The 27,764-nt window shown below is 49.2% G+C and overlaps 2 protein-coding genes across 5 annotated transcripts in view; one reads left to right on the top strand and one right to left on the bottom strand.

The window, feature by feature from the left end:
• Positions 1-12,769, bottom strand: part of SMC1B (structural maintenance of chromosomes 1B) — a 76,193-nt gene extending 63,424 nt beyond the window's left edge. For 2 of the 3 annotated variants that reach the window (XR_200775.3, XM_004771116.3), the window contains exon 1: positions 12,568-12,769. Coding sequence is in view for 2 of the 3 variants with exons in the window: in XM_004771116.3 (XP_004771173.2) it covers positions 12,568-12,676 (109 nt within the window). In the remaining variant the exon portion in view is untranslated. The remainder of the gene's footprint in view (positions 1-12,567) is intronic. The other variant, XM_004771114.3, reaches the window with a different exon arrangement.
• A 34-nt stretch (positions 12,770-12,803) lies between these two features.
• Positions 12,804-27,521, top strand: RIBC2 (RIB43A domain with coiled-coils 2). Of its 2 annotated transcripts, XM_004771119.3 has the most exons (7): positions 12,804-13,106; positions 13,932-14,013; positions 16,881-17,225; positions 20,755-20,873; positions 21,779-22,006; positions 26,299-26,465; positions 27,367-27,521. In XM_004771119.3, exons 1-7 carry the CDS (start codon positions 12,993-12,995, stop codon positions 27,443-27,445), a joined length of 1,134 nt encoding a protein of 377 aa, XP_004771176.2. In that variant the 5' UTR covers positions 12,804-12,992; the 3' UTR covers positions 27,446-27,521. The 2 variants fall into 2 exon arrangements, with proteins under 2 accessions (XP_004771176.2, XP_044939645.1); XM_045083710.1 differs by lacking the exons at positions 12,804-13,106; positions 13,932-14,013 and adding an exon at positions 14,295-14,401.
• The last annotated feature ends 243 nt before the right edge of the window (positions 27,522-27,764 follow it).

The following is a 27,764-nucleotide window of genomic DNA, read 5'->3' as shown; positions in this document are numbered from 1 at the left end:
TTTTCAGCATAAAGTTATTCCTTCTTATTAATAAAAAACCTTGCCCAGAGTCAAATAAACCAGGCCACCCTTGGAAAAGAAATAGAGCCAATACACATCTCAGTAATACTGTCTCGTCTATATTTAGGATGTGACTGAACAATTTTATATAGATCACTGGTTTCTTCTATGCAGCTATGGTAGAGCATTAAGTGGCCTAAATTTAAGATTAAATAAGGGGATCTAAACCTCAACTCTCTTCCGTTATTAAATACTATACTATGGCAAATCATCTCTAAATTTTAAAGACTTTTTAATTTGACAAAGAGAGAGAGAGATTATAAGTAGGCAAAGAGGCAGGCAGAGAGCGAGAAGGAAGCAGGCTCCCCGCTGAGCAGAGAGCCGATGCGGGGCTCGATCCCAAGACCCTGAGATCATGACCTGAGTTGAAGGCAGAGGCTTAATCCACTGAGCCACCCTGGTGCCTCTCATCTCTGAATTTTAGTTACTCCATTTTATGACTACTAACAATCACATACTTTTAAAAATGGCTAACTATATACAAGATATTCCCACGGACAAGAAAAAATCCTAAATACTTAGCTAAAGTATTACATTAGCTTAAATACTTATGATTGGTAGGAGTTGGTGGTACAGCAGCCTGAGCCTACTTTTTTTTAAAAAAATTATTTATTTATTTATTTGAGAGAGAGAGCATGCACAGTGAGGAAGGGCATGTGGGGGAAGCCAGAGGGAGCGCCTGTACCCTTCTGAATTAGTGTTTTTGTATTCTTTGGGTAAATACCCAGTAGTCTGATTACTGGGTCACAGGCTAGTTCTATTTTTAACTTTTTTTTAAGATTTTTTTTTTTTTAATTTGACAGACAGAGATCACAAGTAGGCAGAGAGGCAGGCAGAGAGAGAGGGGGCGGGGAAGCAGGCTCCCCACTGAACAGAGAGCCCATTGCAGGGCTCAATCCCAGGACCATGGGATCATGACTTGAGCCAAAGGCAGAGGCTTTAACCCACTGAGCCACCCAGGCACCCCTCTACTTTTAACTTTTTGAGGAACCTCCAAACTGTTTTCCACAGTGGCTGTACCAGTTTGCATCCCCACAAACAGTGCTGGAGGGTTCCTTTTTCTCCACATCCTCACCAACAGTTAACATCTCTTGTGTTTTTGATCTCAGCCATTGCGGCATGTGTGAAGTGTTAGCTCATCATAATTTGATTTGCATTTCCCTGATGATGAGTGATGTGGAGCATCTTTTCATGTGTGTGTTGGCCATCTGTGTGTCTTCTTTGGAGAAATATCTGTTCATGTTGTCTGCCATGTTTTAGCTGGATTATTGTTTTTTGGGTGTTGAGCTGTATAACTTCTTTATATATTTTGGATACTAACCCTTTTCTAAACCAATTCATCTTTTGAGCCAGCAATTCCTCTTCTAGAAATCTATCTCCCTCATACATGCGTACAACTATACAATGGAAAATACACAGCTATGCAATTCATTATAGGTTTTTTCTAAGAGAAGAAGATCAGAAATAACTCAAGTGTCTAGAAATTAGAGGAATACCTGAAATAACTGTATAACAGCCACACAAGGAGAATTACACAGCAGAAAGAGAAAAGGATGTAGTCAATGAAAAAAAAGTTTATAACAGCATATATAGTAAAAAACTAAATACAAACTTTGGCATAAAGAGAACTAAGGGGTTAGAAATAGCAATACAAATCTATTTACTTGCATTTGCAAAAAGGGATACTGAAAGATAATCAAGAAATGGTCATTTATACAAAGTGGAGAGCAGGACACAGAAACTGAGCTGGACACATGTCAGCCTCTCCTGGTCCATTTTCCTCCCTGCTTTTTGCCCTGTATCAATAGGCTCTCATACCTTTTGCTTCTAGCTGGATTTGGTCACTGGGGAGCTCTGGCAGGAGGGAAGGGAAAAAATGGGGTCAGGGTATTTATTGCCCTACTTCTCTCTCTGTGAAGTGGCTTCCAACTAGCTGTGTCCTTTGACAGGTTCCAGCACTTAAATTTCCTTCTCTCTGCCTTGGGTGGCGACAGGTCCATCGTGCTAACCCTGCAATTCCTCTAGAACTTGGAATTCCTTTATAGCCTCCCACACCTTTGTAATTAGTCCCTTTGTAAATCAACCTTCAATAAATTGTCCTCATTTGAATGTGCCACCTGTCTCCTGTTGGGACCCTGACTGATAGAGGGTAAAGGGCAGAAGCAAGATTTCTCAGTGTATCCCTTTCTATAGTTTTGACCTTTGAAATACATATATTTATTACCCATTTTAAAAGAATCTAAAATTTTAAAATTCTGTAAATGACAACAATCAGAAACAAGTAAACCTGACTGAATGTTAAATATAGTCATATTCAGAAATATTTTATTTCAAGGGACTTCAGACTACAAAATTCTGAATGTACATTCTTCATGGGATGTGTTTTAAGGACCAAAAAGAAGCACAAAAGAATTCTAAATTTCCTTTATTTTCTTAATTGTTTGAAATCTTACTGATATTGATAATTTTAAGATTGTTTTCTTTATATCGTACATTAAAGCAAATACATAATTATATGAGTGATGTTAGGAACTAAGATTTTCAGGGTAATAAGAAATATTTGCAATGACAAGCATCAGGAAACAGTGAAAACACAATTATATTAAAACTGAATGCAGGGGTGCCTGGTTCAGTTGGTTAAGGGACCAACTCTTGATTTTGGCCTCAGGTCATGCTCTGGGGGTTGTGAGATCAAGCCCTGCATGGGGCTCTATGCTCAGTGGGAAGTCTGCTTGAGACTCTCCCTCCCTCTCCCTCTGCCCCTATCCCTGCTCTGTCTCTCAAATAAGTAAGAAAATAAATAAATCTTTAAAAAATACCAAATGGAGAATCTCAACATGAATTCAATTTTTGTTTTTTACTTTATTAGGATTTATTCATTTATTTATTTTAGAGCGAGTACAAGTAGGAGCGGAGAGGGAGAAGGAATCTCAAGCTGACTCCGCACTGAGTACATAGCCGGACTGGAGGCTTGATCACACGATGCTGAGTTCAAGACCTGGGCAAGAAACCAAGAGTTGGTGGCTTAACAGACTGTGCCACCCAGGCACCCCATGAATTTGATTTTTAAAAAATTACTGTAACATGGAAAGATGCTCAAACATAATAATCTCTAGGGAAAGGCGTATCAAAACCACAATGAGATAAAATTCTCATTAACTAGGATGTCTAAAAGAGAGAAGACAATAGCAAGTGTTGAAGATGTGGAGAAATCTGAACATTCATTGCCAAGAGGAATGTCAAAATAGAGCGCTTCCTTCAGAAAACAGTCTGGCAGTTCCTCAAATGTTAGACACAGTTACCACAAGACTCAGCAACTCCACTCCTAGGTATACATCCAAGAGATATGAAAACATGTCCACACAAAGACTTGTACACAAATGTTGAGAGCAGCATTATTCAAAACAACCATAAAATGGCAACAATCCTTCAACTGGTGAATGAATACAATGCGGTACACCTTGCAATGAAGTATTATTCGGCAATAAATAGGAATTAAGGACTAATACATACTATAACACAGAGGAACCTCTTAAGTTAAGTGGAAGAAACCAGACAGAAAAGGCCCCATATTACATGGTTCCATTTACATAAAGTGTCTAGAATAGGAAAATCCACAGAGACAGAAAGTGGATTAGGGGTTGCCAGGGGCTGGATAGAAAGGAGATAATGGAGAGGAATGCTAATGGGTACAAGGTTTCTTTTTGGGGTGATGAAAATGTTTTGGAATTAGCGATGACAGTTATACAACCCTGTGAATACAATGAACATCACTGAATTGTTCACTTAAAGAGGACAAACTTGATAGCATGTAAATTATATCTCAATAAAGCTTCTATAAACAAAAGAACAAGTCTGAACAAGTGCCTCAAGTATTTCCTAGCTCCAGCCACTGAAATGGCCTAGACCCACTATTACCCAAACACACTCATCAAAAGCACTATCTCTTGTTCTCAGATCGTGGTCTTTAGTAAATTTCCTTCAAAAAGAAACCAGAAATAATCAGAGCACTGGCTATTTCCAAGTCTGAGGCTGGGAAAATTGAAGAATAGCCTGGGAACTGGAGCATCTTATGTCAGAAAGTAAGGAAGATTTCAAATATTAATGAGGTCATGATCAAGGACACAGGAGGAAGCTTGAAAGAGTTCCTACTGACTAAAGATATAACAGGGTGAGCATCAAAAACAATAATGGTTTATGGGGTACCTGGGTGGCTCAGTCAGTTGGGCGTCTGCCTTTGGCTCAGGTCATGATCCCAGGATCCTGGTATCAAGCACTGCACAGGGCTCTCTGCTCAGTAGGGAGTCGGCTTCTCCTTCTCCCTCTGCCCCTCTAGCCTACTTATGCTTTTTCTCTCTCTCTCTTTCCCTCAAATAAATAAATAAAATCTTAAAATAAAAAAGAGTAATGATTTTGGTGGATTAAAACACACCATATCAATGAAAATCTATGGGTCCATAACAATAGTAACAAAAAAAGAGATAAACTCATTTTCACCATTTATACTATTAAATTTCATTTATGAAAATACTAATTAAAAAGGACAAGCATTGGGGATGCCTGCATGGCTCAGTTGATTAAGCAACTGCCTTCAGCTCGGGTCCTGGGATAGAGCCCCAGTTGCCCCTTCCCCTCCCCCTGACAACTGCCCTCTTTTGCTTGCTCTCTCTCAAGTGAATAAATAAAATCTTAAAAAAAAATAAGACAAGCATGTATTATGTTTTTCCAATGTGAACTGTATTTTAGGTTTCTAATAATCCCAGTCAATGAAAAAAAAACTTTTCTTAAAACAGGGGACTACCACTCAGTGAATGTAGAAAAAGCATGACATATTATAAACGCAATTTTGTAAACCTTAATAAAATGCCAATTCAGTCAGGATTATTAAATGGCATTAAAAACATGTGGGTAGCAAATCCAGTAATTTCGACATTGGCTGCAACAATATTTTACTAGATAGGTTCCCTGAAGCAAGGGAAATGAGAGCAAAAATAAACCATCGGGACTACATCAAAATAAAAAGTTTCTGCACGGCAAAGAAAATAATCAACAAAACTAAAAGACAACTTGCCAAATAGAAGATATTTGTAATGACATATGCAATAAAGGGTATCTAAAATACATAATGAAGTTATACAATTCAACACCCCAAAAACAAATAATCCAACTAAATAATGGGCAAACAACATGAACAGATATTTTTCCAAAGACACACAGATGGCCAAAAGACACATGAAAAGATGCTCCACATCACTCATCTTTGGGGAAATGCAAATCAAACTATAAAGAGCTATCACCTCACACATGCTGCAAAGGCTAAGATAAAAAACACAAGAAATAACAGTGTTGGTGAGGATGTGGAGGAAAAGGAACCCTCGAGCACCATTTGTGGGAATGTAAACTGGTGCAGCCACTGTGGAAAACAGTATGGAGGTTCCTCAAAAAGTTAAAAATAGAACTATCCTGTGATCCAATAATCAGACTACTGGGTATTCACCCAAAGAATACAAAAACACTAATTCAAAAGGATACAGCCACCTCAATGTTTTATAGTAATGTTATTTATAATAGCCAAGATATGGAAGCAGCCCAAGTGTCCATGAACTGATGAACTGATAAAAAAGATGGGGTATGTATTGGGACGCCTGGGTGGCTCAGTTGGTTAAGCAGCTGCCTTCGGCTCGGGTCATGATCCCAGTGTCCTGGGATCGAGTCCCGCGTCGGGCTCCTTGCTCGGCAGGGAGCCTGCTTCTCCCTCTGCTTCTGTCTGCCTGTGCTGGCTCTCTCTCCCTCTCTCTGACAAATAAATAAAATCTTAAAAAAATATATATAAAAATATTAGTTAAAAAAAAGATGGGGTATGTATATATAGTGGGGTATTAGTCATAAAAAAAGAATGCAATCCTACCATTTGCAACAACATGGGTGGAACTAGAGAGTATAATGCTAAGCAAAATCAGTCAATCAGAGAAAGACAAATACCATGATTTCACTCATGTGGAATTTAAGAAATAAAGGGGGAAAAGAGGCAAACCAAGAAACAGTTCAAAAAGTGAAAAAGAAAAAGAAACAGATTCTTAAGAACAAACTAATGGTTACCAGAGGGAAGATGGTGGGGGGAAGGAAATAGGTGATGGGGATTGAAGAGTACACGTAAAATGGTGAACACTGTGTAATGTGCAGAACTGTTGAATCTGTAAGGGCCTACTTAATCAGAGGGAGCCATTTTGTTGTTCATGCAGTAAACTTAGATTGACCCTGCCCCTCCCAGAGGAACCTACTTGCAAAGCCCAGATACAAGGGCGGGTCAGCCAGGTAGAGATGGGCAATCAGTGGGGCACACATACATCTACTAGGGTGAACTGTAATTCAATTGGCCGCCCGTGTGTGACCTAACATGACTGTGCAGTTTTCTCTGTGCATTGCAATCTCATTGGCCACCTGTGTATAGCCTGGCTAAACTACCTCTATAAAAGTTAGTCTGTGAGGCTGGGAGGGGTCACCTCTTTGCAAGAGACGGCCCTGACCGGTCAGTTTGATTCTCAATGCTTGGCACGAAATAAAGCTTTGTTTGACCTTCGCTTTGTATCAGTCTCGCTCCTTTGATTACGGACCATAATAGAACCGATATACTGTACTCATGAAACTAATATAACACTGTGTTAGCTATACTGGAATTATAATTAAAAACAAAAAAAATTTGGGTAATTGGTGGATATGGAACATTTTTCTAATGTCAAATTAACACTAATAACCCTAGAACACTAACTAGTTAGAAGGGAAAAACTAATTGTACAATAGAGTAATCACTGTCACTACTCTATTCCAGGGGTCAATTTTAGCACTGGTGGTAAAACAAAATAGGTATTGTGATGTAATACAACGTGAAGTACACAACATCACCACCTATGATGGAGTCTAACCAAAAATGTTTCATTTGAGCCTATCAACCTTTTAGGTATTGAATTTTTTCAAGTGCCTTTTCTTTATCAAGAAATAAAATGGATCTTCTCTTTCATGGGAACAGATGAAGATTATTGAGGTAACAATGTGGCACATGGATTAAAGCAGGGTAAGACAAAAGTTTGGGAGCTCAGCTAAAGGATTACTTATATTAATCCAAGGAAGAAATGATAAGAGCCTGAAACAGTGAAAGAAGTGGGAAGCGGTAAGAGGACAAAATTATTAAGGTGGTAGAATTGGCCCAGACTGGGTGTGACAGGGAGAACTTACAAGGATGAAAGAGAATTCATTTAGGTGGTAGCCATATACAACTTGGAACTCTGGGAGAAAAGCATTCTAAAGTCCAAGGAGCAGCAAATGCTAAGACCCTGAAATGGAAATAAGATTGGTCTATGTAAGGAAGGGGGAAAAGAAAAGCACTTCTGACTGGAGCACAGTAAATATGGGGGAAGTGACTATTAGAGAAGAGAAGTACACAGGAGCCAGATCATAAAGGCTTTGTGAATCATGGTAAGAAATACTGGATTTTATTATTTTTTAAAAAAGATTTTATTTATTTGACAGAGAGAGAAATATCACAAGTAAGCGGGGGGTGGGGGTGGGAAGCAGGATCCCCGCTGAGCAGAGAGCTCGATGCGCTCGATCCCAGGACCTTGAGATCATGACCCGAGCCTAAGGCAGAGGCTTAACCCACCAAGCCACTCAGGTGTCCCAGAAATACTGGACTTTATTCCAAGTGTGGAGGAAAGCCATTGGAGAGTTTTAAGTTGGGCAGTGCTTGGATTTATAGATTTACTTTTTTAGCCTGTTTTTTAAAACTGCTCACTCTGCTGTGAGAATGAATTGCAGAGAGACAAGAAAGAAAGCAGAGGACATGTTAGGAAGTTACAGAAATAGTCCAAATGAGAGTTCTATCAGCTTTGGCTGGGTAACAGCAGTGAAATGTGGCAAGAAACAACTGGATTTAGGATGCATTTCAGAGGTGGAGTTATTAGGATTTACAGAAGGTTAGACAAGGGAAGTGGGGTGTAGGAGGAGGAATAAAGAATTACTCTGGGTATCTGGTCTGAGTGAGTAAATGGTGCCCCTTACTGAGAAGGTAAGACCTCAGAAGGAACAAGTTTGTCTGGAGGAAGTAGGGGAGAGGAAATTTGCTACTCTTTCTCATTATAGTATTTTTTAAAGATTTTGTTTTTAAGTAATCTCTATGCTCAATGTGGGACTTGAACTCTACTGAGCCAGCCAAACACCCCTGATTATAGTATTTCACATGTCTACTAGAAATAGTAAAAAAAAAAAAAAAAAAAGCTGAATATTATAGCCTAGGCATATAATTTTGAAAGCAGCATAAAGATGGTGTCTGAAGCTATGAATCTGGGCAAAGAACATAAGGTATACACAGACAGAGGACGTATTTCCAGGGGGTGGGAGGACTCCAGTGCTTAAGAAACCTAGGGAAGAAGCCACCAATAACTGAGGGCTTGCCAGTGACACAGAGAAAACCTACTTGGTATACAAAGTCAGAAGTGCAGAGGCTCAAGGGAGAGAGGAAATGTGACCTGCCATGCCACCAAGACAGCAAGACCTTCTTTGACCAACTTCTTTAAAAACAACCGCAGCATTTCTGATTCCCCTCCTGTTTCTATTTTTCTACTTAATACTTGACATTAACATTCTACACACTTCTCATATTTTGTTGTCTGTCTCTCTGCACTTGAATGCAAGTTCTACATGGGAAGGGAGTTTTATCTGTTCACTGATGAGAACAGTGCATGGGACTTAGTAGGCATGCCATTATTTTTACATGAATGAAACAACACTGATAAGTCAAACAGGATGAGGAAGGAGACTGGCTACTGACTCTTACAAGATGTAGTCAACGGTGACCTAGATAAGTGTCATTTCAGTGGAGCTTGGGACTGAAAACTGAATCAAGAGCACGGAGGATGGTTCAGAGAGTTTGCCTGTACTGATAAAATGGGGCAACAGCCTAAAGAGACAGTGAAGTTCAAGGCTTTCCCCCAAACATTTCATTATAAAACTTCCAAACACACAAGAAAGTTGAAAGAATTTCACTGTAAACATCCATATGTTTACCACTAAATTCTACAATTAACATCGTACTATATTTTCTTTTCATATAGCTAGCTATCCTCTATGTTATGAGACGGTTAATAAGGCATGTATCATTGCCAATGAAAATTATCCAATAAGGGAGGGAGATACAGTCCAAAAGAGAAAGAAAATCACAGAAGCAAAGAACCGAGGAGGGGGCAGGGTATAAATCACAAGTGGAGAGGATAGCCTTAGGCTCAGGCACACTTGTGGAACTTCCCCGCTCAGCAGTCCCTGCTCCAAAGTCTACTATTTTTTCCATAAAGCTAAATACATCATTCTGGCCAGGACTTAAGTAGGATTCCAACACTACACATCACTGCTGCTCTACACACGTGTACTACATTCTTGACAATTTGGGATATAACTGTCCCACAATAGACTCACAAATCCCTAGAAAAGTACTCTTTATTCTTTGGGCAAGCTCAAATGCTAATTCCTCTAGAATATTTTTTCTTATCCTTACATCTTTCTGTCCATACCTCCCTATATCAGATCTAGTATTTTCCTTCAAGTTCCATAAACAGTGTTCTCGGGCCTTCTATTTCAACAAGTGTGTCATTTTCTTATACTCCCAATGTCTTGGGACCAGAAGCTGTCTCATTATATATATCTTTCTTCTGCTCCTAATACTATATATACACAAAAACAATTTGTTAAATTTAAGTGGAAAAACATCAAGGTTAGGATTAAAGATGAAATTTTTCCACTACCCACAAAACCCCCCAACATTAGATTTACTAAAAACAAGTGAGAACATATCAAATTTTAACAGGTGCTAGCAATAGGAAATTACTACAAAAAGAATGACCACAACTAGCTAAATTAAAGTTTAAGAGAAAATGGGTAGAACAGAAAATTATCGATTGGTTTAATAAAATCTACCTAAATGTGCCAGTAATTCTGTAAGATTTTTAAAAAGATGATTTATTGACAAATATTCAAATGAATCTATTAAATTAGTCCTGGATTAGCATTATACTGAGTTTTGGCCATCGTGTAGGAGAATGTGAATAGCCCATGCAAAATTCAGCAATAAGTAAACCAGAAATTTTTATTGTGGGGAGATATTAAAGGTAATGTTGAAATAATCCATGACTGGCTTTATATGGTTCTAAGCAAAGTCTCTGGGTTACCAGTGACTCTCAGGAGGGGAATGGAGCTTCCAGGGCATGTGGGATAAGTTGTAAAGGCATTTTCAAGATAATCTTAAGATATATTGTTAATAATGATATGTACTGTTGAATTAAGAAAAGAAATAAGATTGAAACTTACGTTTGGCACTAGTTTAAAAAAGTTCAAAACACCACTTTATCTGGATCTTAAACAGCAGTGGGCAAATAATTTAGGCTGACTCCAGTATAAGACTTTACTCAAATACTCATTCAAATATCACACTGTTGGAAGAACACGATATAACAGAGCAACCCTTCACATAACCTCCAGTTCAAAGGTGAGAATCTACTGATGGTGGGGCCTACTAACGTGAGAAATGAGTGGAGATTATTATCAATACTCCTGTATTCTTACCTTTATCTTTTCAAAGTCTTTTTGATAACAGAATCAAGGAAATCTGGCCTGAGAGAGCCGCAAAAGATGTGAGTTGGGAAAAATCTCACAGGCCCTCTGCTGCTGAGGTCACTACGGCTGTGGATTCTCACCGCAACGCAGTAGGGAGCCTGGCCTGGCCTGAACTCAAGTGCAGGCTCTGCCCTTCCTGGGTGACTGTGGAGAGTCATCTGGACCCTCTGAAGCTCAGTTTCCTAAACAGTAATGTGGGCTCACAGTCCCTATGGCACTGAAACAGGCGTGCCAGGAGTGTGGTACAAGCTCCGCCAATGCTGTTATTATTACAATATTCCTAGGCAGACGTCTCCTTGACTCCAGTCCGTTGTTCAGGCTCACTAAAACCAATTACTTCCTTTAGCTCTCTCTCACTGGATCTTTGGAGGAGACGAGAGGTGCAGCGGGCAAGACGGAGTCCCTGCTGTCAAGCGGGTCTGTGTCAAGCCATGAGGTAGCCAGTAAGGGCATCGCGGCAGAGACCGCATGTCACCTAGACCTGCCCCAGCTCATGACACACACACAACCGACGGCGAGCAGGAACAGGAGGTCCGCAAAGGCCCAAGACTGATGAAATCCCTTTACACAGAGGGACACCGGCCCCTCTGTGTCTGACCACTTCAGAGAGACCGCGGGGAAGGCTCTGCCGGCGGATCTTCCGACGGAACAGAGACCCCTCGCTGCCTGCACACCCTGAGCCCGAAGCGCCCGCGCTGACCCCCACTGGGGCCTTATCTCTACTGGGGCCTCGCAGACTGGCTTCAGGACGCGCAGGGTCACTTCCTACCTCCCGCCCGATCGTGTTCTTTGTGGCTTGCGCTTCGCCTGGTGCCGCGTAAGAAGCCAGGGGGAAGCAAGCGGTCTGATGTCACGGGGTTCGGAATCCTGGGTCTGCTTTACAAGGACAGCCGTGCCCCCGGTGAGAGGGGACTAGGGCTCGGCGCGGGAGGAGAAACCGGCAAAGCCCGGGGAGCCAGGGCAAAGGAGAGGAGGGTCCTGCGCAGACCTGGGGCTGGGTGCGGAGGCGGGTCGGGGCCCAGCCGCACAGGGCAAGGGTGGGCACCTCTCGGGGGAGGGCCGAGTACGGGGGTGGGAGGGCGAGGGCCAGGGTCCAGGTGCCGGAAGGCCGGGGGTCGGGCAGAAGGCATGGGTAGGCACCTGGCGGCGAAGGGCCGGGCAGCTGAAGGTGAGGGCCGGGGGGCAGAGGGCGAGGGCGAGGGCAGGCACCTGGGGGCGAACACCGGGCGCTGGAGGGCGAGGGTCGGGGTCTCGGTCTGGGCCCCGGAGGGCTGGCGCGGGGGTGGGGGAAAGGTCGAGGGTCAGTGGGCAAAGGTGGGCTTCTGGGAGCCGGGCAGAGAGTGAGGGCAGGCACCTGCGGGCGAGCGAGGGCCGGGTGGCTGCGGGTGCGGGTCCGGCGGAGGGGGACTGCGGCCGGGGCCGGGGCCGGGGGCGGCGGCCGAGGTCCGGCTCTGGGCGGCGGCGGCCGAGGCAGAGGCTGGCGTCGGGGCTGGAGGGGGAGGGTCGGGTTCCGGGGTGCGGGCTGCGGAGGGCCGAGGGCTGGAGAGAGAAGGCTGGGTCCAAGCGACGGAGACCGTAGGGGTCTGTGGTCCAGGCGAGCGTGGGCCCGGGGGCCGGGGCCGGGGCGGGGCCCGGGCGGCGAGGGCAGAGGGTCAAGCTCCGGGTCCCGAGGAGGGGGAGGGTCTCGGTCCGGCGGCGGAGGGCGGGTGCGGGTGAAGGGGTGAGGCTGGCCGAGGCCCGTGGGCAGCAACGGCCCGAGTCCCACACGCGAGGTCACCCTCACGTCCCCTTGGGCAAAATGGGGCCTGGACGGGCGGGGCGGGCCGGCGCGTTCAGGGTCCCAGTTACCGGAGCCGTTGGGGCCGACGATGCAGGTGAACCTCCTGAAAGGGCCGATGACCTGGCGGCCCCGCCACGACTTAAAGTTCTCCACGAGCAGCACCTCCAGGCGGCCCATGGCTGCGCCCTCCGCGCCTCAAGCGGCTGCCCCACACGCCGCCGGCCGGAAAAGCGCGGGAAGGGCCTCGCGGAGTCTCGCGAGAGGAGGGCGAGCGCCCGGCGGGCCCCGCGCCGTTCCTAAGCAACCGGGTTTGCGTCTCGGAGGAAAGCGGCCCGCGCGCCCCGCGAGGTAGCGGAAGCCGCGCGCAGAGCTGAGGAGGCCGCGCGCCTCGCCGCCGCACCAGCCTCGCTTAGGCCGCAGCGAGCTTTATCCGTGTCCCTTTTCATCCCGCGCGCCTTAAAATCCCCTTAGGGGCTCTTCGCCGCTTCCCGTCATGGCGCTGGCGCAGCCCAGGGACCTGGAGCAGTCCTTGGCTCTGGGCAGGAGGAGGCACGACGAGCTGTGCCGGCAGAAACGGATCTTCGACGCCAGGAGCAGGACCATCGGGGTGAGGTCCCCGGGCCGGGGCGGCGCGCGCGGGGCGGGGACGAGGGAGGCGGGCGGCGGGGCCGCGGAGGCGAACCCGCGCCCCGGGGCCGCTCATCGGGCGCCGCCGCGAGCCGCTGCTGGGGGAGACGGGCTGGAGGTGCGGACCGCCGAGGGCGGGGAAGGCCCTCGCAGACCCGATGCCGCGCGCTCTCCCGGGCCGAGAGGCGCCCGGAGCCCTGCAGCAGGGAGGGGCTGGCCCGCGGGGGCGGCTCCGCGGAGGCCGGGGCGGCTCCGGGGAGGCCGGGGCGCGCGGGTCTCCTTGCTCTGAGTCAGATTCTCTGCGTCGTCGGGGGCTCCTTCCAGTCCATCCATCGGACAAACGCCAGCGGCCTTCCTGCTTTGTGGCAGGCCTAAGCTGGTCCCAGGCAATGGGGATCAGGGCAATCCCTGCCGGGTCTTGCACAGTTCGTGGCCCACGGGGGAGAGGAGAGGCAGGCCCTGTCGCATGACTGTGCGCGGCTATGCAGTGCCGGGAGGGAGGGGCGCGCGGGAGGTCAGGGGAGCACGGACTGGGCCTGGGAGAGGAAGTCAGAGAGGGCTTCCCGGAGGAGGTGTTGGCTAAGCTGTATTCTGAAGGTATCTGTTGACTAGGACAAGGGGAGAAAGGAGCTCTGGGGACAGGCTGCAGATCCAGCTGCAAGCAAAGGCATCCAGGTATGAAAAGACCTGATGGGTACCTGAGACGGCCAGTTAACAGTGGAACAAGGCTGTAAAGGGGTAAGTACGATGGTCATCGTCGGACTAAAATGATCTGTAGCTCGTCTCCCCTTGTTTCCCTTGCCAGGGAGACACAGAAGCCTGGGATCTTCAGGTTCGTGACCAGAAAATAAAAGAAGCAACTGAAAAAGCTAGACATGAAACTTTTGGTGAGCATTTCCTGAAGCCTGCCCAGCAGGTTAGGGCCGTGTACCTCTAGCATCCAGTCCTCGTGTGTTCGAATATGTAAAACTTGTCATTTTCACACCTCGTCCTCCTCTTACAACTTCACAGTTGCCTGTGCTCAATTAATGTGCTGATTCTCTCTCTCTCGAAAGGCAATCTATGTGAGTGTAGGAAATCTATTTTGAGGGTAAATGTACATTTTTATTGGTTTTCTTTAAAAACTGGATATGAAAAACCCTAAACACACACCATTCTCTGCACAAAACTTCCAGGCCTCCTGGGGACAGCTGCTTGCACGAAATGACATGCACACCCTCTTAGCTCACACCCCTGCATTTACTCAGAGCTGGATATGAGAGCGTGCCAGCAGAGGTAAAAATTTCAAATAGAATTCATTTCCCACATCGGGTGCAACAATGCCAGCTTAGTTTTTTTAAGTACCATAAGGATTTTTTATTTTTTTAAAAATATTTCTTCACTTATTTGACAGGGAGTAGTAAGAGCAAGGGCAGGGGGAGGGGCAGAGGGAGAGAATCTCAAGCAGACTCCGCACACATTGTGGAGCCCAACATGGGGCTCGATCTCATGACCATGAGATCATGACCTGAGCCCAAATCAAGAGACACTCAACTGACTGAGCCACCCAGGTGCCCCCATTAGGATTTTTTAAAAAGAAAAAAAGCAGGATGCAAAATTGTATATACCATGGGCTATCAACTAAATGTGAGAACACATTTTTAAAAATAAGCTTAGAAAAAGACAGAAGGAAAGTATACCAAAATGTAAGCAGTGGTGATGTTGGAGTGATAGAATATGAGTGAGGTTTATTTTCTTCTCTAGTTTCTGAACAGTTCACTTTTTTGTGTGTTATGTTTAAAAATAACTCAAACTTACAGGAACAATAGGACAGGCACATACATACCCCCTACCAGATTAGATGTTAATATTTTGCCAAACTGGCTTTAGATATCTTATTTTTAAGAATTATTTTCTAGTGCGCCTCAGTGGCTCAGTGAGTTGAGCCTCTGCCTTTGGCTCAGGTCATGATCTCAGAGTCCTGGGATCGAGCCCCACATGGGGCACTCTGCTCGGCGGGGAGCCTGCTTCCTCCTCCCTCTCTCTGCCTGCCTCTCTGCCTACTTGTGGTCTCTCTCTCTCTGTCAAATAAATAAATAAAATCTTAAAAAAAATTCTTTTTGAGAATTAAATGCTATATATGTATGTTTGTGTATGTATAGCTACAGATAAATAAATGCTATAATTATATATAAAATGTATAAATGTTTAAATGTATACATAAATATATATAAGCCCTACATGTGTGTAGGTATAGCTATAGATAGGTAGATAGAGCTCTCCCCCACCTCATCTCCCCTCTTCCTCCTTCCTCAGACAGGTACATCATTTCTATGCATGTTTCTTATAATATTGTACTATTTATGTACATATTCATGACAACATAAAATTTTTTGTGGGTGTTTTAAAATTTCACCTAAATCTTACACAAATACATTGAATGGATCCCTTGGATTTTTTTTTTTATTTAACATATTTTTAAAATTAATCAGTCATGGGATGCCTGGGTGTCTCAGTCAGTTCAGTGCCCAACCCTTGATTTTGGCTCAGATCAAGATCTCAGGTTCCTGAGATCAGCCCCTGTCGTCGGGCTCCTGGCTCTGCAGTGTATCTTCTCTTCCTCTCCCTCTGCCCCTTCCCCTCACTTGCACAATCTGTCTTTCCCTCTCTCAAATAAATAAAATCTTAAAAAAAAATAATAAAAATAGGGACACCTGGGTGACTCTGTCAATTAAGCATCTGCCTATAGCTCAGGTCATGATTCCCAGGTTCTGGGATCGAGCCCTGAGTTAGTCTCCTTGCTCGATGGGGAGCCTGCTTCTCCCTCTGCCTGCTGCTCCCCCTGCTTGTGCTCTCTCTTTCTCTCTTTCTGACAAATACATAAAATCTTTAAAAAATTAAAAAAAATTAATCTGTGATCTGCATGTAGAATGTTCATTTTAATTATCTTTGGTATTTTATTATATGAATTAGCCACTATTTCTTTATTCATTCCCTTACTCATGGCTGATTTACACTTTTTCCAAACAATGCTGCAATGACCAGGCATGTATTGTGTCCCTAGTACACATAGGCGAGAGATACCTAGGAGTGGAACTGTCATTGTGTGTGCGTGTTTTCAGTTTTACGAGATATCGACAACTTGCTTTCCAAAGTTGTAAGTGTACCAAGTTGCACTCTCCCAAGCAGTGAATGAGAACTCTTGTCTCCTTACTATCCTTACTAATGTCCTTACTAATATATGCTATTATTTGCATTTTAAATATTTTGCCAATTTATCAGATGGTTCCCATCTTGTAAGGCCAGCCATCTTTTCAGAAGCATAGTGATCATTTGGGTTTCTTTATAGTGATTTGCCTGATCCTATTCTTGGCCCACTTTTTACTTTGATTTTTGGTGTTTTTGTTTGTTTGTTTGTTTTGAGAGAGAGTGTGTGTGTGCAGGCGTGGAGGGGGAGGGGCCAAAGGAGGGAGAGAATCTTAAACAGGGTTCTCATGAAGAACTGATCCTAACTCCTGACGTGATCAGTCATGACCTGAGCCCAAATCAAGAGTCGGTTGCTTTAACAGCTATGCCACCCAGGCGTCCCTGCTTGGTTTTTTAAACTGATTTGTAGGTATTCTTTATATATTCAGAATACTAATTCTTTGATGCTTGTGTTACCTTTTCAGAGGCTTATATTACTTTTAGAATCACCAAAAATTATTTTTTAAAGCAGATTCAAATTTTTTTCCCTCCAAACCTTAATTTTACGGATTTGTTCTATTTCTTCTAGCTGCTGAAATGAGGCACAATGACAAAATCACATGCATATTAGAAGGCCGGGAAAGGAGGGATAAGAAAAGCCTCTGTAAAGCCATCAGTGAGTTCCAGCAGCACTTCCAGAGGCCAGAAATGCGCCGTGAATTTGACCTATCAGACCCCCTAGCCCTTAGGAAAGACCTTCCAGCTAGGCAGTCGGATAATGATATCCGGAATACGGTGTCAGGAATGCAGAGATTCATGGGAGAGGATTTAAAGTTCCGCGAGAGGAAGAAATTCCAGGAGGAACAGAACCGAGAATGGTCCTTGCAGCAGCAGAGGGAGTGGGAGGACGCCCGCGCCCAGCACAGAAGTGCAGGTAATGCAGCGAGGAAGACACATGGCTCTGAAAATGGTCTTCAGCAGCCCGGCCCCCTGGTCCTTTCCCCAGCTTCCTTTTGTCTCTTAAGTCCTACCAATGTGCTGTGTTGACCAGTGTCAGCCGGCGTTCCAGGACTTAAATGTCTTTGGTCATATGTCAGTCATGTAGGAGAGCGGCTCTGACCTTGGACCCCGAGCCCGGGCTCCAGCTGGGTGCTGGGGTGCCCCGTAACTCGGAGTGCCACGCGCCCTACCCTCGGCGTGCTTAGAGTCTGCGGGGAAGACGCCGATGCTGCTGGGGCTGTTAAGGGCTGCGCTAGACTCCCTACAGGGTCTGAGCGGTGCAGCCAAGGACGCTGTCATCGCGTGCCCTCCCCAGACCCTCCAGGCCCAGAGAGCCTCTCTGGAAGAGCCTCCAAGGCCAGAAACGGCCTCTCTCCTGGAGGGCACTGTAAGTCCAGGACATCCTGCCAGCACTCCGGTGGTTTCTGCTTTACCAGAGTCTCTGCGCGTGGCTCCCAGCAGCTTCCGATCTCTGGCGATTTCTCATGCCAGGAAGATGCGGCAACCCAGAGTAGAGTGTCACTGCTCTCATGCATGTGCCAGCGAGGGGACAGGACAAAGAAGTGCTTTGGTGAAGACTGAACAGGAGCTGTGACAGGGAGCGAGGCCCCCACCTTGCCTGGCTGGTGGTTTCCCTGCAGGCTTCCTGAGCAGCTCGCCCTCCTCCCAACCCCCCCCCCCTTCTCTTCCTGCTCTGCTCTCCAGGAGTGATGTCTCCCCAGATGGCCCACCCCCACCACACTTCTGCCCTCGCCCTGTCCCAAACCTGCCTGGCCTCTCCCGAACTGTCACCGGGACCTCCATGCTGCCCCACCCCAGCTGGGTTTTCAGACCTCTCCATCCGCAGCCCGTGCCATCCCGACCGCTTCCTCCTCCTGGGAACACTCCCTTCCCACTGGCTTCCAGGACACACCCTCTGCCCTGCGCTCCTCCCCAGGCCCTTTGCTGGTTTCTCCTCTCCTTCCAAACCTCCCATGCCATTGCTCACCGGGACCCTCTGCACCTCCTCTGCACCTAGGGCCCAACCCCAAGGCATCTTGATTCTTTCCTTTCTCTCAAATGTCACACCCACCTCCAGCAGCAAATCATCTCATATGGCAACTAGCTCCCTCCACCCCCTCGAGGACCATTCTGGACCAAGCTACCAACATCAGTAGCCTCGAAGAGGTCTCCCTGCTTCTGCCCGTGTCCCTCTGTAATCTCTCCTCAAGCCAGCGAACAGAATGGGCCTGCTAAAAATTAAGCTAGATCTTTGGCTCAAAACCTTCCAATAGCTTCTCATTTCACTCAGAATAAAAGCCAGATTCATTTTAAGGACCCATAAAGTTTTCCGTCTGGACTGAACCCCCAACACACTGCCTTTCGCTTACCCCCCCTTGCCGCGCTGGCCGCCCCACTTAGAATGTTAAGGGCGTCACGTTCATTTCTGCCTCAAGGCCTTTGTACCAACCGTTTCATCCGCCTGGAAACATTTCCCTATATACCTGCATATTCTGCCCCATATCCTTCTTCAGGTCTTTGCCGAAATGTCATCTTCTCAGAGAAGTCTCCCTGACCACTATTTTAAACGTCAACCGTCTACCTTCCCCCATTGCTGCACTCTTGTATCCAGGTCTCCACAGCAGTCATTACTGACCTACTACGCGGTTACGTATTTGTCGACCCTCCCAGGATCCCATCCCCAACTCAGCGAAGGCAGGAGATTTGTCTGTTTAATTCACTGCTCTCTCTAGTTCTGGGCACCTAGCTACCTATTGAAACATGCATTTGTAGGCCTTTCAAAAAAAAATCTCGGGGCGCCTGGGTGGCTCAGTGGGTTAAAGCCTCTGCCTTCAGCTCAGGTCATGATCCCAGGGTCCTGGGATCGAGCCCCACATCGGGCTCTCTGCTCTGCGGGGAGCCTGCTTCCTCCTCTCTCTCTGTCTGCCTCTCTGCCTACTTGTGATCTCTGTCTGTCAAATAAATAAATAAAATCTTTAAAAAAAAAAAAAAAAAATCTCACCCACTTCCCAGGTGCCCCACTTTTCCATCTCTGACTGAGAGCTTTTGTCTCAGCCTCGGTCTTGCCCCTTGAACTGACCCCTGGACATCGCCCCAGGCACCTCAGAACATTCTGGAAAGTAACCCTAATTTCTCTCTGGCTCTGTTCCTCCTCCACTCGCCTCCCCTCAGTGGATGACGACTCTGTCCTAGTCCAGCCACAAACCTGGGAGGCGTCCGTGAAGCACCCCTGTCTCCAGGCCGCCCTCAGCTTCTCCCCCAGGGCTGTATCTGGAATTGTCCGTTTCTCCCAACCCTGCTGTCACCACGGCGACCCAAGCCACCGCCTTTTTTCACCTGGAGGGACCACGCCAAGGGCTCTCTAATTGTCCTGCATTTCCTTTCTTGTTCTTCCCAGTCTAGTCTCAACATAGTAGTCCCAGTGCTGCTTTCGAAACAATGTCACATTGGGCAACGTCACCGCCACTCCCTCCATCCCAGCTTAAAGCCCTCTGGTGGCTTCCCATTGCTTATGGAACAACACGCAAAATCCTCTGTAGCCTACACGGCCCTGCATGCTGGGCTCCCGCTCAGCACCCCCCACCCCCACCCCGCGTCACTGTACGGCCCCTACCTCGCTCGCTCCATTCCGGCCTCTTGATTTCCTTTCCCTTCTGGATCCTGGCAAATCCCATCCGACCCTTTGCACCTGCCCTCCGCCCTTTCCCTCCTTTGCACTAATGCAATGTGCTTTCATAGGTATATTTCGGGGTTCACTTGTTTATGACCTTGCTCGTCTCCTGACAGTAAGTTCCGAGAAGGCGGGAAGAGCCCTGGACGTCTCACCCACCACTGGGCACTACGTGCCCGGCAAAGCGCACAGTCCGTGTGTGCTCCTGGGCCAGCCGAGGACATAAACCGGCACGTGGGGCAGCCGAAGCTCAAGAGGAGCTGAGGCCACTAACTCGTCACTAGAGTTTGGTCTTTGTTTTTGGAGATCATGACACCACGGGCCACCAACACCGTGTGAAGAAACTTGTGATCAGCGACTTCCTAAAAAGATGTAACCAGCGCGCAGTGTAGGAGTTGTCCCGCCTCCCCTGAGAGGGCTGGAGGCTCAGAAAGAACGGGTCACAGCTCAGGCTCACAGAGTTAGAAAGCATCTGGGCGGGGATGGCAGCCTGCTCCTGTCTGACACTACATCTTTAGTCCTACTGTGATTGCATGGTTATCTCCCCCACCTCCGACACCCCTCCTCTGGGGAGCCCCCTTGGGTGCCCCGGCAGAGCTCCCTTGCCCATTGTGAGGGTGATGGACATCAGGGATCCCCGGTAGGAACGCTAACACCCCGTGCCCGCACCCAAGAGCTTGACCTGAATCCTCTGCTCTGTGCATACCGCAGGAGAAGAGACGCTCTGCTCTGCACGCCTGGGAAGGAGCCGGGCTGCGCATCAAGGTTTGGCCGCATTTTGCTTCCTTTGCAGAGGGTCTCTGCTTGAAGACAAGGCTGCAGTTTGATGAAACAGCCAAGCATTTGCAGAATCTGGAAAGCGCCACCAGAAAGGCAGTTTGCACAGCCGTGAAAGAATTCAACAAGAGCCAGGTACGTCCCAGGCTCCGACTGGGGGCTAAGGACACGCCCAGAGCACTCTGGGGAGTTTCCCTCCGGGAGGTGAGAGTGAGCCTCTGTTAGTCGGGTGTCGTGGTGCCAGCATCAGGCGCAGGGCCCGGAGCCCAGCTGTGCGCTAACAAGACCAGACTTTTGTCTGCCGCCTGGGAAGAGCCCCCCAAGTCTCAGTCTTGTCATCTATGGGGGGAGTAATGATGACACCCAACTCTGTTAGGTCAGGGCGGGCCAACTCGCGCTGGGGTGAGTGGGGAAACACTTCCCAAAATTCAGTCTGGGGGAGCCTGGTAGCTCGATCGATTGAGTGTCCAGTGTTTGGTGTTGGCTCAGGTCATGACCTCAGGGTCCTGGAATCAAGCTCCACATGGGGTTCCCTGCTCAGCGGGGAGCCTGCTTGAAATTCTCTCTCCCTCTGCTTCCTGCTTATGCCCGTGCACATGGTCTCTAAAATAAATAAATAAATCTTAAAAAAAAAAAAAAGTCACCACTATTGTGAATCACTCTGTCTGGGTGACCGGCCACTGGGAGGGGCACAGAGCCCTGCCCCGAGGTGAGTGAAGCCAAGACAATGGGAGATGGCAGCCTAACCTGGGAGGCAGCTCCCTGCTTTGGCAAATCAGTGCAAAAACGTGCGATTCTCACACTCACAACCAACAGGTGGGGAGTCCCTCAGCCTAGACTATGCGCCCACTGGCATCCAGGCTTCTGGGGTCCGAGGGCCCCCCTGCATCCATGCTTGAGGAGTCTCCGCCCCCGCCTGTCCCACGTGCACTTTAGCAATCTCTTCTTCCATCAAGGGCTTGCAGGGAGATGTGCCCACCTGTACCTCAGTCCCCACGGGGTCACTCAGGGCATCTTCCTTATCGTCTTCCTCTGTGCAGGCCACCGAGTCACTGGAAAGGAAAATCCGAGAGAAGAAACAGGAACAAGAAGACAACCTGGCTGAGATCTCCAACTTGCTGCGTGGAGACCTGCTCTCGGAGAACCCGCAGCAGGCAGCCAGCTCCTTCGGGCCGCACCGTGTGGTCCCCGACCGCTGGAAGGGCATGACGCAGGAGCAGCTGGAGCAGATCCGCCTGGTCCAGAAGCAGCAAGTCCAGGAGAAGCTGGTGTGCGCCCCCCTCCCCTTCTCACAGAGCCTGCAGACATAGCCCTGGGCCCCCTGCTGCCTTCCTCCAGCATCTAGTTGTAGCTGCTGCTCTACTCGTCCCTAGAAGAACCCTTTGAGGAGTTTATGTTCTGGGTGGGCGGGGGGAGACAACAGCCAAATAACCCCACACATGGGCGATGTGCTTGGGAAGTAAGGCTGGGCCAAGGGAACGGAGGATGCATATATCTGGGGAGGGACCACCAGGCAGGGCGAGATTCAAGGGCAAAGGCCTTGAGGCAGGACCAGCTTGATCTGTTCAGGGAAGAGTGAGGAGCCGGGTGGCTGGAGTGGAGTGAGGACAGGTGCAGGAGGCAGCCTGGGTGGTGCAAGGTCAAGGCCTTGGCAGTCCACGGGAAAGACTTGGCTTTCTCTGTGACTGTGATGGGAAGCTCTGGAGGGTTTTGAGCAGAGGAGTGACATGCTCTGACTTACACTTAGCAGGTTCTCTCCCGCAGCAATGTTGAGGAAGGGCGGGGTTGGGGTTGGGGGAGGAGAGAGATCATTGGGGAGGATGTTGTAGTGGTCAAGGTGATGGTGCTGGCGGGGGCCGGGCACTGGCAGCAAGGGTGCTGAGAAGTGGTTGGATTCTGGATTTATTCTGAAAGTGGAGTGAAAAGGATTGGCTGAAGGGTTGGGTGTGGCATATGAAACCCAGAGGAGGAAGGATTACTCAGAAGACCTGAGCGGTGAGAAGGATGGAATTGGCATTTACTGAGATAGGATGATGATGGGAGGAGCAGGGTGGCAGGTGGAGTCGAAGTCCCAAGTGCAACTTTGGATATGTTATATGTGCAATGATTAGGTTATTTGTATCTGTTATGAGTCTGTGCCTGATCATGGCAGAAAACCCTAACAGCATTTTAAATAAAATAGAACTTGTCTCTTGCATGTAGACCAAATCCTTACGAAGATAGTCCAAGGCTGGTATGGCAGCCCCATGGTCACTGACTAATGTTTTGCCATTTGGCAACTGACTCCCACTTCCTAGTACAAAATAGCTGCTTGAGCTCCAGCCATCACATGCATATCCCATCTAGCAGGAAGAAGGAGTGAGGAAGAACACTCTAAGGACACTTCTCAAAATTTCACAGGACACTTCCACTCAAATTCCCTTAAATAACACTTAGTCACAGTGTTGCCCCAAATTGTAAAGAAAACCAGGAAAGGTGGAGTTTATTCTAGGCAGTAAGGTGCTGGCAGTTGTTTTACTAAGGAGGGAAGAAAAATGGTTACAGGGAGGCAAGTACTACTGTCTGCCACAACCTCCAAGAAAAGCCAGCAGCTGGAGTTCAGAGCAAGGTCCCGGCTGGCAAAGGCATAGAGATGTGGCCACACAGACAGCATATAAGGTAGTGAACCCGGCTAAGGTCACGCAGGGAGTGAGTGAAGACAGAGAGAAGGGATCTAAGGAGTCATGGGACAGGCCACACCCCTACCATGGTTTATGAAGAGTGAAGGGGCTGGAGGAGGGGAAGTCAGAGAGGAAGGAGGAGCCCAGCAAGGGGAGCCCCTGGGTCAGACGCTGCCACTAGGCTGCTGTGGCTGAATGCCATCCCCGGGCGCCAGTCCCTGCAGCCTCCATCTGGAGCATCCTTGGAGGAGGGGTGTGTGTGACCGAAGGTCACAGGCAGGAAGGAAGCAGAGACCACAGGTGCAGATACTTTCGAAGTGTTTTGCCCTCAAGGGTGCAGGGAAAGGGGGTGGTAGCTGGTGGGGACACGGGGTCAAGAGAAAGTTGTTTGGTTTTTCAGATTATAGAAATAACAACATACTTTTCACTCCATGAGGACGACGCAGTAGAGAGAGGGGAATTGATGCTGGCAGGAACTTGTAGGAACCTGTGTCCTGGGTGGCAGGAGCACAGGGCTGTGGGAGCACTAGTTGAGGCTTGGCGCGGGTGGGAGTCCAGGCCAACCATCCTTGACTGTGGGGGCAGGGCGGCTTGTGGAGCCCCTCTTTCCTGCGGAATAGAAAGGGGGGGTCAGTGGTGGAGGCTAAGGGGGTCCATTTGGGGACTTGAGGACAGAGAACCAAGTGCTAACGGTCCTTTAGGAAAGCCGGAAAGGAACGGCCTGTGGTAAGAGGGCAGGATGGCCAGGCAGAGCCAGGGGCCCCCTGGAGGCTGGAGGTCTTGAAGTATCCCCAGTGAGTGCAGTCAGTGCCGTTCCTGGCCATGGCCAGCTGTAAGGGGACCAAGCTCAGGGCCTGCCTGCCAAGTCTGACTAAGCGAGAGTTTCAAAGGCACTGAGGGCGTCTGCCAGGGGATGTCAGCCGTGGACACTGGGCTGAGCAAGGAGGGACATGAAGACACAAAGAGCGCCAGGACAGTGGAAAGTGTGTGGTGCATGGGTGGGAGGGCCTGGTGTGCGGTGATGGGCGGAATGACTGGAATGACTGTTGCAATCAGGGAACCGGAGAGAGGGCAGAAGAGGCAGGCCAGAGTGCTGGGGGTCAGGACACTTGGAGGTGGGGACAGTAGGGAGGCTGGCATTCTTGGTAATGACGTGGGGGGCAGAAGTCCTCAGAGTGGGGTCTCTGGACCAGCAGCATCAGCATGGCCTGGGAACTTAGGAGAAATGCAGATACTCAGGCCCCACCCCAGACCTCCTGGAGCAGGGGCCAGAGTGTGTGGCTGAGAAAGCCCCCCAGGGGTTCCGATGCCCGTTGAAGTCCGAGGGTCAATGGTAGGTTCTGCCCAGGGTGACGACGGATAGGTCAGCACCTGGTCTTCAGGAGGGGGAATGGCCGAGAAGCCAGGGAAAGGCAAGTTCTCCCGCCTGCGGGATGGGCAGGGCAGCAGACGGCCGCCTGTGGTGGGGTGACAGGTGTCATATCAGACGAGTACAGAGGGAGGGACAGGGAATGAGGAGCAGGTGGGACGGCTCCCCTGCCTGCTCTCCTCCAGGCCCAGGAGGTCAAGTGCGTGGGAGAGGCAGCGGGGACGTGGGAGCGGGGGCAGCCAGGCCGAGGCAGGGGAGCAGCCCAACGTGGGAAGAGCCCCGAGGTGGGCATCGGATGCGGGAGTATCGGTCCCTCTCGCCAGGCCCTGCTCTGTCCTTCGCTCCTGTGATTCCGCCGGGCTCTCTGGCAGGGAAGGTCGACCATCTGTCCCGAGAGCAGCATTTTTGTCTGATTTTCAATTTTGTAGGAAATTAAGACAGAAACACAAAGGGGGAAACGCCTACAGTAGGTCTCACCACTCAGGAATACTCCCCGTCCCGCACCTTGTAGCCCGTCCCCGGGGCTCTTCCCCCGGCCGGCCCGTCCCCTCTGGCACGGAGGGAGCCGGTCTGGAACACTGAGATCAAGCACAGGGTGGTTAGGTCGCCTGTCGCCGAGTCCGAGGCGAGCACGTCCCCGTGGCCTCCTGTGCTCTTCCCGAAAGCATCTTGTGTTGTGCCTCAGGGCGACTGCGAGCAGCCTCATTTTGCAGGAAGGGAAACAGAGGTATAGACAGGTCAAATGACTCGTCTCGTAGGTGACAAAACAGGCATCAGCCTCGGCTCAGTCCCTGGGTGGGGGACCGGGGCCTCTGCCAGCCTATCTGTGCCTGGTGGCTTGCGGACCCGGGACTGCGGGGCCACTGGACACTCCAGCCCTGTTCACTGGGTGGCTGGGAGCCCTGCCCTAAAACCTGTGGACAGGAGGACACGTGCTCGTCCCCAGACCCCCCCCCTCCCGCTTTTGCTTCTTTTCGCTCAGGACCGCTGATAATACTACTCAGGGTTCGGGGAGTGACCCCTTCGCTCTGCATTATTCCGGTTTCCCCTCCTAAGGCTCAGTGGTTTTTGTAGGGGATCTGGAAGGCCATGGGGAGTGAGCTGAGATGCAGAAATTCACCCCTAAGATCATGAGACCATTGTCGGGTGGGGCGGTCCCTTTGCCGTGTTCCAGAAGTGACCAGGTGATCCCAGTGCTCGAAAGCACGTCCCACTAGTAGTGTCGCGGCTGGGAGGCCCCGCGTTCAGAGCCCTGTCCTGGCAGCTGCTGTCAGGACCATCTCTGCTGGCCCTGCAGGCCTCAGAGGGCCGCCTGACACCTTCCAAGTGTGGGAAGCCACTGGGCCACCTGCAGTGATGGCAGGTGGGGGCGGTCTGCTCTGATTTCCTGCGCGATATTGCTCACCCACCTGCCCCCCCAGCCTCAGTTTCCCCAGCTGTAAAGTGGGAGGCCAAGAGTCTCCTAGGCGATCCCCTGGATCTCTTCTGGGTCTGGGGACGGGTGGTGGTGAGTCACTTCTCCCCCCTCCAGAGGCTTCAGGAGGAAGAGCGGCAGCGGGACATGGACTGGGACCGTCGGAGGGTACAGATGGCGCGCGCCGCTCTGCTCTCGGAGCGCCAGCAGCAGCGCCAACGGCGCGACCTGCGCAGGGCTCTGGACTGCAGCAACCTCAGCCTGGCCAAGGAGCAGCGCGTGCAGTGAGGGCCGGGGCGAAGGGGCCGGGGGAGGGGAGGCTGGGGTCGGGGGAGCAGGTGCGGCCATCCGGCTGAGTTGTGGGGAGGGTCGGGCCGGCTGTGCGGGTCCACCTGCCCCGACTCTTTCCCACCCAGAGGCCCAGGGCTGGGGCTATGGATACCCCGGGAGGCCCCTAGCAACAGCGGCTTGGGCAGCGCGGAGTCCTGGTATAGAATTCAAACAGGAAGGGGAGAACCACAGGCCAGAAATTAAGTGCTTAGAAACCACTGGTCCCCACATGACCAGGTGACCCACCCTGGGAGGTGCTCACGGAGACACTAGTGACCCCCAGCGGCTCAGACGTGGGGGCTGGTGATGGAGAACACAGAGGGCACTGGGAGCCCCAGCGGAGGGCACTGGGTGGGCCTGGGGGAGTCAGAAGGCTTTTCCCAGGAGGCTATGTGGCTCAGACATGGTGGGAGGTCGGTGGTAGCTGCCCAGTGCATGGGGGGGGGGGCTCCCAGGCTGCCAAGGGCAAGATGGAGTCTCTCTGTCACACTGATAGTCCCCAAGGGGCGTTCCGAGCTCCGCCTACAGAAAATGCCAAATGCGGATCCATAGGTGAACTTGTTAAAAAACACATTATTTACTTATCTGTCTTGTTCATCAAGCTTTGGGCTTGAACTTGGCAGAGACCCACTGGTACGTTTGGCAATCAGGCGTGTTTCCCGGTGGATCCACTGTTGGCCAGTCACAGCTACTGGGGGCCCCAAAGGAGCACTAGAGATGATCTGAGGGGGGTCAGATGGGATGAACAAATTGTATATATATATATATATATATATATATATATATATTCAAAAAGTAGAATATTTAGGAAACCAGGCATTTGCTGATTGTTTTTTCTCCTTGTTTTATTATCAGGAAAAAATATATGGAGGAAGTCTGTACAAATCAACCCACTAAAGATTATTTCACGCAATTTAATACAAGAAGTCGGTAATGGGAGAGACACTGTTTATGCCTAAAATGTAGTAGCTGTGAAGAGTCATGTTTATTAAATGAGGAAATCCACTCCATGTTTCAGAAGTCCCCTCTCACATTTGTCCCGTGGATAAACACACATGGAAGCCCTCTGCCTTGTACGCGCACGAGGAGCATTAGTTCCTGGAGTGGCCATGGGTGCTGTGGGTGCACGGATGGAGCACACGTGGCCCTGCAAAGGAGCATCCCAGAAAGAGTGGTGTCTGAGGGGCTCGCGTCTGCCTGAGCCCCCGGGTCCAGCTGCTGTAAAGGTAAACACAAGCGCTCACTATGTGCAA

Source organism: Mustela putorius, unplaced genomic scaffold, assembly GCF_011764305.1.
Source record: "Mustela putorius furo isolate JIRA1106 unplaced genomic scaffold, ASM1176430v1.1 tig00000738_pilon_pilon_pilon, whole genome shotgun sequence".
Taxonomy (NCBI): domain Eukaryota; kingdom Metazoa; phylum Chordata; class Mammalia; order Carnivora; family Mustelidae; genus Mustela; species Mustela putorius.
Note: the sequence above shows the minus strand (reverse complement) of the source record. Positions and strands in the feature narration are given on the sequence as shown.